Source organism: Lissotriton helveticus, chromosome 10 (genome assembly GCF_964261635.1).
Source record: "Lissotriton helveticus chromosome 10, aLisHel1.1, whole genome shotgun sequence".
Taxonomy (NCBI): domain Eukaryota; kingdom Metazoa; phylum Chordata; class Amphibia; order Caudata; family Salamandridae; genus Lissotriton; species Lissotriton helveticus.
The window spans coordinates 970,471,930-970,485,102 of record NC_136071.1 but is presented as its reverse complement, the minus strand read 5'-3'; the positions used below and the strand labels follow the sequence as shown (position 1 = coordinate 970,485,102).

At 42.9% G+C, this 13,173-nt stretch overlaps 1 protein-coding gene across 1 annotated transcript in view; it reads left to right on the top strand.

Annotated features, from left to right (window-relative positions):
* Positions 1-12,218, top strand: part of MTERF1 (mitochondrial transcription termination factor 1) — a 33,306-nt gene extending 21,088 nt beyond the window's left edge. The window contains exon 2 of the mRNA XM_078664402.1: positions 11,026-12,218. Coding sequence (XP_078520528.1) covers positions 11,051-12,187 — 1,137 coding nt within the window. The 5' untranslated portion in view covers positions 11,026-11,050 and the 3' untranslated portion in view covers positions 12,188-12,218. The remainder of the gene's footprint in view (positions 1-11,025) is intronic.
* The last annotated feature ends 955 nt before the right edge of the window (positions 12,219-13,173 follow it).

The window sequence follows — 13,173 nt, the reverse complement described above, 5'->3', positions numbered from 1 at the left end:
CCCTTAACTTCGCCTACTGGCGCCTCGCTGCAGTCAGTCCTACATGAACAGGGTTTTGCTCGCATGATGCCAGAGACTCGGAGAGAGCCTCAGTGTTCAATTATAGGAGCATGGCAAGACGGCCCATCCTTCCTGACCTCGACATGTGCTGTAACCCTGCTGTGTGTGAGGGGGAGGGGGCGGGGGCTGGGACACCTGGACACCGGGGTTTGTATCTGGTAATAGTGAGTCTGACAGCAGGTGCTGAGTGTCTTTAAAAGGCACACAGCATGGCTCTCAGAACAGTGGTGCCAATATGATGAGCTCCTCTCACCAGCCGGGACAGTCTTTAGGTGGGGAGGGGGGGGGGAGAGGTGTTAGAACCATACAGAGAGACGCTAGTTGATCCAATTGTAAATTAACCATTGACTGGGTAGCTGAGACTCTAGTTTTTTTTGGAGCCGTTTCCTCACAAGGATAGTTACTCAGAGAACAGTGCAAATCTTTGGGGTAAAAAACTAAGGACCGGAATGTAGTGAAGTAAGGGGACAGGGTGAGGATAGATTGCGAAGCCTAAGGGGGAACTTAAAATTGTAGGTTCACCATCATGGTCTGTGGTAATTTTGATCACGCGTAGCGCGCATATTCGCAAAACCATATTTTATGAGGAAAACTGTGAGGTATTGTTTTTGTCACAGAGATCCTTTTGTTTGCTTGTGAAACTTATGCAGCACGGTGCTGAATTCCTTTAGTATCCAGGAGTTTTCAAGCTCAATAAAAAATGTCAAGTTAACTGCTGAATAATGCTCCTTCTGTTGCAAGTTCAGCACTTTGTCATGATAAAAAAGGGCAGAGGATTATTCCTGCTGCAAAGGACGTAAATCAGGTTACAAAGGCACTAAGATAGTGTCCTCCAATTTCCGATACTTTGCTGCAGTTTCGAAATATTCTTAAAGTTTCTAATTGCTCTAATAGGGGTCGTTGAGTGTCACTCATATTTACACTGAATTTATGAAAATGTCACACACAAACAATCTGAAACCGTGGCAGCTATTTACCCAGCAGCCGAACTTCAGAACTGCTGGGGATATTTTAAGGCCCCTTTTAGAACATTGGGTTTCAGAAAAGATGATAGTTTTTTAAAATGATTTTTCTTGCCTTTGTCCGCTCACAAACTGTATCTTAAATTCTCACACTTAATTTGCTGCATTACTTTCTGGTAAAGCGCTCTAGGAGCAAAGCAGGACTTCCTGCATGGGTGATATTTGTATTATCAATATATTTTCAATGTTAAAAAGGTTGATAGAAATCACTGTTTTTTAAAATGGACAAGTCTGGAGGCAGAGGTGCATACATGAGTGCTAGAAAACCCCAGGGGGAAATAAGGCCGCTTCTAACGAGGTGCAGATTGGAGCTGTGCTTCCGTAGAACCGCAGACACTTGCCTGTTACACAGTGGAATACTGGCAAAATCAGTTTACATTGATTTAATGCTGAAAAGTAATAATTACGAGAAAAATAAAGTGCCGCAATAATGCCGCTAAATTTCCATTTTTGTGCCGCTAAATTTGCAAATCTATGCCGCAATATCCTGGGGGTCTGTGCATTGGTGACAAGCATTTGCAATGAAATGGGTCTTGCATGTATTGAGAGTTTAAGCTATTGACAATGCCTTATATTTATAGGTTTTGATTATGAACACATAAATAAAAGGCATTGTCATATACAATGCCACTAGCTCAAAGTCTTGTAATTGCAAGACCTATTCAAAGAAGTGGCCGCTATTGTCCCAGGCTGCATAGAAAATGAAAGTGCACATGCTGCACTGAATGTGTCAGAAAAGCATGTCGTGCCTGCAGTAGGAGAAACTATTTAAAGAAATAGTGCTTACAGACTAAAAAGACTCACTGTGTAATAACCGAAGTAAATGGGCCAGTCCTCATGGGAGACAACAAATAAAGACAAGGAGGTACCAAGGAGGGACTAACAAGCCTATTAAAGAATCAGAAGCCAGGATTTAGGAAGGACAATGATACAAGCCATGCGGGCAGGGCTTCTATTCCATACTCTCATACAGCATGGCTCCCAGAGCAGCGCAAGCGCTACCCAGGCTTGACCTAATAAAAAGGAGCACTACCTATTTCCTAATAGGTAGCTCTAACTGCTCATGGGATGCTGCAAAACATAACAATTTTGTTAGTTCCATGTTCTGAGATCCACAGACTGGAGTGTATTGTTGTCCTTCCACCCGTGGTCGGGGCAAACCTTTTACCATGCATGTGGTATGGGCAAACCTATCTGGATGTTACTGTTTGACCGCATGAATATGAAAACTGTGACACCTGTCGCTTTATTAAGGGCTAACAATATTAAAGAATATACACTGATAACTTGGAAAATCCTGGTTATATGATAAATTATTGCTGATTAGATGTGGAAATTGTGTTGTATATTGTTTCAAGTATGTATTTTAAAGTATTATTTTCTGGATGCATGTATTTTTGTCAGCAAGTGTAAAATGCCCTTTTTCACTATCTGAGTAAAGATACAGTTATGTTGCATCATCATTGTGTTTTTATGTTCAATAAATCGTTTACAAAAATGAATGCAGCGATGGCAACTGAAAAACTGAAAAAAATCAGATAAAAGTAAAAGACTAGCATTTACCTTGTGCAGCAAGAATCATGTGTGAGGGGCAGAACTGCCTGACTTACATGCCACATTCTGATCAGTATAAAGAACAAATGGCTATGCTACATGCAGGATTAAAACTCAAATGCATTAACATTAACATCTGATACGCCTTGCCAAGACTTAGATTGCTGCCAAAAACAATGAACCCCAAAACGCTGAACTGTGTCAAACGTGGCAGACAATGCATGCACATATTCTCTGCTCTACAATCGTTTACTTAGAGTTTCTTATTGTTTCACGAGGCAGTTCTTTTCCCCAAAGATAAGTCAGGGCAAGTCTACACTGTTAGAGGCAGAGTCTACAAGTTCAAATCTCATGGGACCAAAAAATAAGACTCATCTGTCACTAAAATATAAAAAAAAAGTAATGCTCAATTCTAACTTCTAGCTCCATTTACAGTTCAAATAAATAGCCACACTGAAAACATTTTGTGTGCCTGAACGTTTAGTAAACCTTTGAATTATATTCAGAAATTATAAATCCTTGGTCTAATCAGTATTTGTAGATTTTCCAAAGGGCAAATTCACTTACACTGTAGTCTATCATTCTTGGTGGACTTATTTGCATAAGTAAGTCTGTTTTATGGTAATGAAAATGTGAGGACAGGGGTGTTATGGACGAGAGAAGGGGGTCTGTGAAAAGTGTTGTGAAAGGCCACAAGGTGGGGAAGCTTTGTGGTTAACCTTACAGTTTTTTTATAACATTTCCCATTCTAACCACGACTTCTGCAAAGGTCAGGAGTAAGTGTTTTTCCTGGGGAAAGGGAATGTTCTAGCTTTAGAAACTGTTATACCATATAGAGTTGATTATTTGCTGATAAAAACAAAATAAAATCGGTTTAAAAAAAGTGTAAAACACACGGTGAACCCCTTCCCAACTGTCATTAGACTTATGAAACTAGGCTAAGGGCCAATGTCGCGAATCTGTAAATAAGAGAGTAAACTGAAGACAACACTGACTTAAACGGATTATTTAGATGAGCTCATTTTGAAAGTGATTTGCATACAGTGTAAGATGCTTGCATTGGGTATGGGAATTTCTCATGGAAATTAATGTTCACATCGTCTTAATTTTTTAATTCAGACCCTCATCAACAATGAATAATAAATAGGAAAGAGGAACCTCACAAACTCCTGCCCCTGTTTGAGTTAAGGGCATCAGAAAACGTTGACATGAAGAATGATGGGAAAAGGGTGCAAGTTCAAGACAGAAATTCCAGAAGTCCATTTAAAAATGGTTTGTACTGTATCCCAATACTGGGTTTTGCCACTGGACTATACGGTGCAATGGTTTAAACAAGGTCAGTTCTATCAAATTGAAACCGTTCTCTACTGGTGAAGTGGAATTTTCATGGGCGGTCCTTAACATGCCACACTGAGCTTGTGAGGCTGTAAAGCAGCACCTATAAAACCGAATTAAAGCAGCGCCCTCGTAACTAAGCTTCTACTCTCATAACCTGGCAATATCCTAAAGTCGCTCCTTTAGGTTGCCCTCCTGGTAACCAGCGTTTGGAGCGCAAGAACACCACTAGTGCGATATGCAGTGCTATACACACAAAAACAACACAGGTCATTTTTAGGTCTCGCCTGTCGATGCGCATGCGCATCGAGCAAGGCGAGAGTATTGGCACTTATCCGCTCTTTATCCACACTGCAAGGAATCGTGGCGATTCCTTGCAGTGCACGATAAATTTAAGCTCAATGCGCATGCGCATTGAGCTTAAATGCGCGTGCACATGCCCCCAGCCGCCTACTCTCTCTCTCAGCCTTCCCACAACTCCGCCCCCTCACTACTTGATTGCACGGCCACTAGGCCGTGCCTCCCCTACTCTCCTCCCCCCTCCTCCTCTCCTCCCATGCCTGCCTCAACTCTCCGCCTCCTCGATCTTCTGTAAGATCCACCACGTGTTTGGGTCAGAGCTACGATTTTAGCAACTTTCACAATACTCCGCCCTCTTATTGTTCTAGGTGATGAGAAACACAGGAGATTCCCAGAATCGCCGCTGGTGCTTACTTCCGGCCCCTCTGATTGACACTCTTGGAACAATTGATCAGTGAGGCTCGGGATTTTCCATTGGAGACACTCAACAGCAGCCTGCCCAGTGACGTCACATCCCGGAACGTTCAACAGTTCACTTGCGGGAATCGAAGCTCGCCGGGACGCATGCGCAGTTGTATGTTAACAAGCACGTACTAAGCGAAGTGCTGCGAGTATGGAACTCCTGCCCTCTCCCGTCCCGTGAAATCTCAGACCGGGCATTGGTGCCACCTTTCACGAAGAGGTTCGCAGCGGGCAGTTGGTCGTATCCAGGGTCGCTTTCTCATCGTCTGCACGATTGTGTGAATTGACAAACACTTCATCTGCGACCAGGTGAGTGTTTGTCTTTTTGGAGTGTCCGAAAACCCTGGTATGGTCGCTCACTACCTGCGTCGGACAGTTAGGATTCCTTGGTTCTGTTAAAGTCGTTTGCAGCGCACACTGAAATATATGTGAATAACCTGCCTCTATTTGTTTGTTCCTGCCCCAAGAAGATAAACGGTCTTTTTAGAGCCTGGCTGGCCGTGAGCCTGATCTAGTACTGTTACTGGCACAGGGTCTTACGTTGCTGAGGGCGATAGGGTTTGTTTCGCCATTGCCTTTACGCAACTAGGACTGAACGACACTACTGTCCAGTCCCATAGCAAGCAAGATGTGTTGGTGGCACGAGCAGCTGCCCATCTGACCTGGAAGCATCGGCATGACGAACTGCAGCGATTGGTCACTAACAAAGTGTAGCCAAAGACTTGGGGCTTATTTACAAGCCCCTTGCGTCATTTTTAACATGGGGAAAAGTGGCGCAAGGGGCTTGTAAATCTGCCCCTTGGTCCCTGAGCATTGTTAGGGCGAGAGAGCACCATCATGAGTAAACGTTCATTATTTGCGGCAAAGGCCCACAGGTCTTATTGATGGGTGACTGGTGATTGCATTAATATTAAACTTTGCGTTTGTCTCTCGCGCCATATCAGGGCTTAGAAATAGAGGGCGGACCAACTAGACTTAAACCGGGGCACACAATCCCAACTTTAGAGCGGAAACTAAAAAAGGACTAGCGCCGCGAATACCTCTAAACTCACTCATCATGGCAGTGCTCTAAGTAAAGTAATATATCCAAGTTTATAACACGCAAATACTCGAATATGCCTCGAGTTTACCCAGAATGAATTTAAAAAATCTGAATTATACCAAATATAAACACATAAAAATAAAATGTTTGTCCTAGTATCTTATTTATATACTTTCAACACAGCGAAGTGTAAATAATAGTCACCCCTTATAACCCAGTGTGTTGCCTCAACCCCTTACATTCTGCAGATTTTGTAATACATTTGTCAATTGATCAATACATAAAACGATTCATTTCAAGTACAGCAGTAGTGCAAAATATACACACAAACAGGTATATCTATATTAATATTCAAGACCCTCAACCCCTCACCCTCACCCACCTTCACTCACCTTCACTCACCCTCACTCACCCTCACTCACCCTCACTCACACTCACCCTCACCCACCCTCAACCCCTCATCCTCACTCACCCTCAACCCCTCACCCTCACTCACCCTCAACCCCTCACTCACCCTCACTCACCCTCAACCCCTCACCCTCAACCCCTCACCCTCAACCCCTCACCCTCAACCCCTCACTCACCCTCACCCTCACTCACCCTCAACCCCTCACCCACCCTCAACCCCTCACCCTCAACCCCTCACCCTCAACCCCTCACCCTCACCCACACTCACCCACACTCACCCACACTCACCCACACTCACCCACACTCACCCACACTCACCTTCACCCTCACTCACCCTCAACCCCTCACCCTCACTCACCCTCAACCCCTCACCCTCAACCCCTCACCCTCACTCACCCTCACCCTCACTCACCCTCAACCCCTCACCCACCCTCAACCCCTCACCCTCAACCCCTCACCCTCAATCCCTCACCCACACTCACCCACACTCACCCACACTCACCCACACTCACCCTCACTCACCTTCACCCTCACTCACCTTCAACCCCTCACCCTCACTCACCCCCACTCACCCTCAACCCCTCAACCCCTCACCCTCCCTCACCCTCATTCACCCTCAACCCCTCACCCTCATTCACCCTCAACCCCTCACCCTCACTCACCCTCAACCCCCTCACCCTCAATCCCTCACCCTCACCCACACTCACCCACACTCACCCCCACTCACACTCACCCCCACTCACCCACACTCACACTCACTCACCCTCACCCTCACTCACCCTCACCCTCATGCTAAACCCATTAACAATTCTAAAAGCACTAACTCTAATGCTGCGAGACCTATTGCATTTCTAATGCTTGTTTCTGCAAGCATCCAAAAGCGGAGTCTGTGAATGTCTGGATAAGGGGCCTGTAGTGAATTCCGACAATGTCCTCGGGCTCCAAGACACCTCGTGTGCCCCCGGTACATTCACAAGTGTTTGACAGTTGTGAGCAGAGTGATATTTTCGTGTTGATAATGTAACCTGCTGTGGCGTGGGCTCACAGGCATCTGTTGAAAAGCGCAAGCTGCCTTTATCAGCTGAAGAACAGCGTCGGCACCAAACGGGGGTTGACATGGAAGGCTGCCATCAATGTACAAGCCACTATTTCCGGGACAGAAACTTCAGAAAACCAGACTACCATGTACGGCTGCTGGTATAACAAGAAACAAAACACTTGGCGGAGGGAGTGGGGACCTACAGCACAGCAGCAGACCGTAAGGAAGTGAATGAGCCAAAGGTTTGGAGGGAGGGACCCAGCGCATGGAGAGGAACCTCGCACAGCAGTCGGCCTGAGGGAGAAATACAAATAAACACACGTGAGGACAGGCCATTGTAAATGTGACAAACAGCCTGATTTTCAGCCCTGCTCCCAGTAAAAGCATTGCAACAAAGCTAAACTCGGAGCAAGAATACTCTGCAAAAGAAAAGGGAGTGTTCATCCAAAATGAGCTGAAAACCAAGTAAAAACGGTCCAGAGAGAACCCGATAAACTGAAGAAAGCGTAATGATACTGTAGTTAGTCCCTGCTGCTGGGAGGAATGAAAGGGAAAAGGAAGGACAAAGAGGCAGGACTGACCACTAGTAAGCAAGGATTTTCAAAGGACACTGCAACAAACAAATCAGATAGGTTTAAGCCCACAAGAGAAGTATACTAAAGTATACAAGAGGTCGTTCGCTTACGCTCAACCTAAAAATCATTGGCAGGGGCAACAGGTCAGGTTACAGGTTTGAAAGGCGACACATATTGGCTTTGCCAATACTTGTTCTTTCCCTTTTTTTGATCCTCTAATGCCAGTGCTGGCAATGGGATTCTTTTTTTCCTTGCAGTGTAGTTGGAAAGTGTTTTTCCCTTTCGCATGCATGGCAATGGAACTTTATTTTGACTAATGACAACATGAAGCTGCTGTTTGTGTTGCTACAAGTCGTTTTCATTGACACTACTTGCAAAGGGAAATGTGGTGAATTGCCTGGGGGAAGGGGTCCCTTTCCATTCGTAGATGACTGGGTTATATTTCCGTGCTATGGCTGATAATTTCACCATGCAAATACCCATCAAATCGAGACCCACTACAGATATATTTGGCCTCCCAAGCTGCAGATGGTGAATAAAATGATTGAAAAACGCTACAGACGGCTTGCATCTGCAAAGTATACACATACAGGTTGCACAACGTACCATGTATCGTAGCTGTACCACTAAGACATGTGCTATATTATAAACCAGAAATGTACTGCAGTAGCGGTAATTAGTTAAAATTTTAAAATCTTGGTTTACGATCATTCGGGCTAATCTCCACTATGTCTCTGGTCCAATGGAGCTTTACCATTGTTTAAGAAGATAAAGAGCTGTACATCACATAAAGTATCACAATCGCTAATCTATTTTCAGACAATGAGTTTGTTATGAGTTGAAGGGTCTTATTAATACAAACTTTTAGAAAAATTCATCTTTATTAATAGTTACAAATTAATTTGTAATAAACTTGATCATCATAAATGAACAGAAGTTGAAAATCCATATTAGTCAATCGAATCATAGTAAAAGCATTAAGCGCATTCCACAAAGGTAAGAATCTCTGTCTAGGAATGGGAAAAAGGTGTCTGTCAGAACCCATATAAAGAGCTCTATTTTGAGAGAGTGAGACTAAAAGTATGAATCTTTAGCATAAAAAATCAGCTAAATAAAATAATAATCAGTCAAAGCAGATCTCATGTGGAGAAAGGCTAAAGAAACTCAGTAGAGAGACAGAACAAAGCGAAAATAGCTTAAAGGTCTGTGGTAGTAATAGGAGTGATGACCTACTCTTGGAACATGCACCATTATAGACAACACATTTTATCAATGCTGGAGTTTGTGGTGTCTTCTTTTTATCAGCCAGTCAATCATCTTTTGATGCAGTTATGGGAACAGAATCCCTCCTCGTCTTCTCCCAGAAACACAGTGACTCTAGATAGCAGCTTTCAGTGTTGCAACTATTTCTCATCTTTTACGGTTTCATCTATTCTACTTGTAATTCCCCATGAGGGAAGTATCATATCTATCTTTCTAAATCTGATTCATTTATTAGCAGCGAACATTGTGTAAGTAGAAACATTTACATAATTAGATATTTATTTTTATTTATTTATTTATTTTCACATTTGTTGAGCGCTCTGTTACCCGGAGGTGTCCTGGCGCTGACTGCTAATGCTGGTATGAGTAGATGGGCTTAGTGGGTAAAGAGCCAGGTTTTGAGCTCTCTCCTAAACGCCATCAGGTCCTGGGATTGTCTAAGCTTAAGAGGAAGTTTGTTCCAGGCCTCGGCTGCCCCGAGGGAGAAACTCCTGCCTCCCCAGCGAGCTCTTTTGGTTCTGGGGACCGTGACCAGGGCCTGTTCCCCTGATCTCAATGTTCTTGCCGGTATATACCAGCGAAAGAGGAGTTTCATGTATCTGGGGCCCATATCATGTAGGGCTTTAAAGACCATGCATAGCGCTTTAAAGACAATTCGCTTACGGACCGGAAGCCAGTGTAGAGTCACCAAATCCTGACTGATTGATGCGAATTTGGGAGTGTCAGTGATCAGGCGGGCTGCTGCGTTCTGTAATAGTTGGAGTTTATTAAGGACGCTCTGCTGGGCGTTTAGCATCAGGCTGTTACAATAGTCTAAGCGGGAGAGGACTAGACCTGTAACAATGGTTTTCCTATGTTCCTTCTCCACATAGGGAAGGATTTTTCTAATGGTTTTAAGGACATAATGCAAGGAGGAGGAGAGTGCGTTGACCTGGGGTTTAAAAGACAGGGAGTTGTCCACTAGAATGCCCAGGTTTTTTACTTTGTCCACCGGGGAAGGGAGGGGGCCCATTTCATCTGGCCACCAACTCGGGGACCAGAAGTTATCCCTGGCTCCGAAGAGCAATACTTCTGTCTTCGTGGAATTGAGTTTTAGACAATTTTGTGCCATCCAGCAATCCACCTCCCGCATGCAGTTTTTAAATCTGTCTGCTGTATTTTCAATTTTTCCCGGTAAGAGTGACACCACTATCCGAGTGTCGTCAGATATAAACATTTATACAACTATTATTCATTATGAAAAACATGTCCATGGAGAGGTCAAGAAATAAACATTTTAAACAACGTAAGCACTCATTTAGTCATGTCAGCTAGTCAAGGAATGTTGTTTCAGCCATTGAGGCCTAGTGGAGTAAATATGGTTGCCTACTACAATTTTTGCATTTAAACACATTTTTATTTTTCATGAAAGCCCACACATTAATTCTGTACATTATTATAAACGACATTTATTTTCTCAACATAACTAAACACTTCCCCAGCCCTATATTAGTACTTTTCTAGAAACTACTGCTCAATTTCCTTTGCTAATATGCGATAATAATGTTGCTCGCATTCCCTGAATGTATTATTGTATCTCTCTCCTTCTTTTTCTTTTTGGCAACTTTAAATAAACAACGAAAATAAGTAATTTTTCAAGTAGAGCATCTATACAAGTTAAGCCGTAATAGTTTAGTGACTTTTAGGTCATGCTTAACATTTTTTTACCAGCACAACATTTAGCACCTAACATCTCCTCTTTTCTACCCTTTGAACTTTGTAAAACATTTCCACGTATGAAAGTTTTTTTTAAAATAACATTTGAAAATCTATATTTTGTGCATTGCTTAGCCAGTGTCTTATTTGTCTAAATCAAATACCTGTGTCGCACAGATATGATCTATTAAAAAATGATACTATATATGGTATATGAAATAATGTATCATTAAAGATTGATTTCTTGCCTTCTGTCTTTTTCTGACACAGATTGAGATTTCAGTGTTGGTGTAAAATGGCAGCACGAGGACTGGTACAGAGTATGGCTACCCTGCTGCTAAAGAGTGTGAGATGCTCTTGTTTATTGAGGCTCTCAGAACCGACATTGCTCAATACTGTGGCTTGCAGGTTCCTTAGCTGGACACCCCGGAGCATTAAGAGATTGTCAAAAGAAAACATTGGCTTAGTGAATAACCTGGTAAACCTGGGTGTAGATGTACAGTCTGCACGAAAACGTCAGCCGGGTGTCCTCAAGAAGATGATCACACACGAAGATGGACTTATCGGGTTCCTACAAGCCAAGGGGGCGAGTAAAGACTTTGTTGCTGGCATCATTTCAAGATACCCACGATCAATCACTCGTACAGTTGAACATTTGGAAAAGAAATGGGAGATATGGCATGGAATCCTAAAGAGTGACTCCGAAATACTAAAGGTATTGGAACGGTCTCCGGAAGCTTTTTTCCGTTCAAGTAACAATGCCAATTTGGAAAAAAATGTTACATTTCTCTCTTCTCTTGGCTTGACACCATCTGATCTAGCTCGGTTGCTGGCAAAAGCTCCTCGAACGTTCTCCAATCGCATGGAGTTGAATCAGCAAATGGTGGACTATTTGCATGACGTGCATGTGAGCCTAGGTGGTGAAAATGCAGAAGAGTTTGTGAAACTGATCCTAACCCAAAACATCTTCGTTCTCATTCAGAGTGTTAAGAGAGTGAAAGCTAACATTGAATTCCTGCAGACCTCTCTCAGGCTGTCTGATAAGGAGCTGTTAAACTTGCTGCAAGGCATAGGTGCTGATATATTGGATCTCTGTCATGAGTACATCAAAAGAAACTTCCGTCATATTCAGCTGAAACTACTCCCCCTAGGCTGCACTGATGATCAGATTAACAGCTTTATTTTACGTTACCCAGCCATGCTCTACCTGTCGCCAAAAAACTTCACTAATAAAATAGATTGCTTGCTGAAAACAGGAGTCGAGGTAGAACAAATACTGGAAAGACCCAGAGTCCTTGATGTAAGCATCAGCACCATGGCAAGCAGAATCGCCCGGCTGCACCAAATTGGCTACAACTTTCAAAGTTTTGGAGTGGGCCTTTTGGATTTAAGTAAAACACGATTTGAAGTTAAATTTGAAAAATTACAATAATCATTAAAAAAATCCTTAATTTAATGCAAAAGGCACATCTGCAATGTGTTTTATGCTTTGCAGGTAGGTTGTACACTAATTGTATCTTTCCAAGTTCTCTCTGGGTCACACTGATGTTATTTACAAAATAATATTGTCGTTGCTGCATAGATCAAAGCTGTTTTCATCTTTTTGAAAGCAAAGGATTTTTTTTTAAACGCTACACGCTTCTGTCTAGCCAACACAATGCACAGGTCAGATGAAGTAGGCAAGTAATTAAGAACTAGGACAAGATTATGTAAGACACCAGCCAAGATGATGAGTCTTTTTGCAGGTCTGGAAAATTGTTTTTTTGCAAAGATGATGCTTAAGCATTACAATAAGAAGCAACCGTATCAAGACTCTGCTGAGTTGTTATTTGTGATGGATAACAAGAATAATCTAGCAGGATGTGAATATAATGCTAGATGTTTTCAGAATTAGAGCTCTCATTCAGAGTGAGCTGGGAAACTCTACAAACCTTCATTAAGCATGTATGGTATACAGAATGAATACATATTTTGTCATTTCTGCACACCCATTCATTGCAGGTGACCAACCCCTAAAGCGCTAGTGGCGGGGGGAAAAACGACATCCGAGTAGCACCTTGAGAGCTGTTACGCTTATTATATGTGTATATTACTGACGTTTTGTGTCTTCTTCAGCCAGGTGTGTGTGTGTGTGTGTGTGTGTGTGTGTGTGTGTATATTCATATTTAAAGGCTTACTATAGAATCGTTCTGTGGGCACAGTAGTTTAACCTATGACTACGTTTCACAGGGTCTCCAACCATTAGCTCATGAGCTACTGTAGCTATTTAGAAGATTAACTTGCTAATAGGTTTGAAAGAGTTTGAGATATGTGTTGAATAGACACAGACATAACATAGAGATGTGAACAAAGACTGCTGGGTTTACTGATAACTCTGGACAGCCCAGGTGTGTTAATACATGTGACACCTGCCTACCT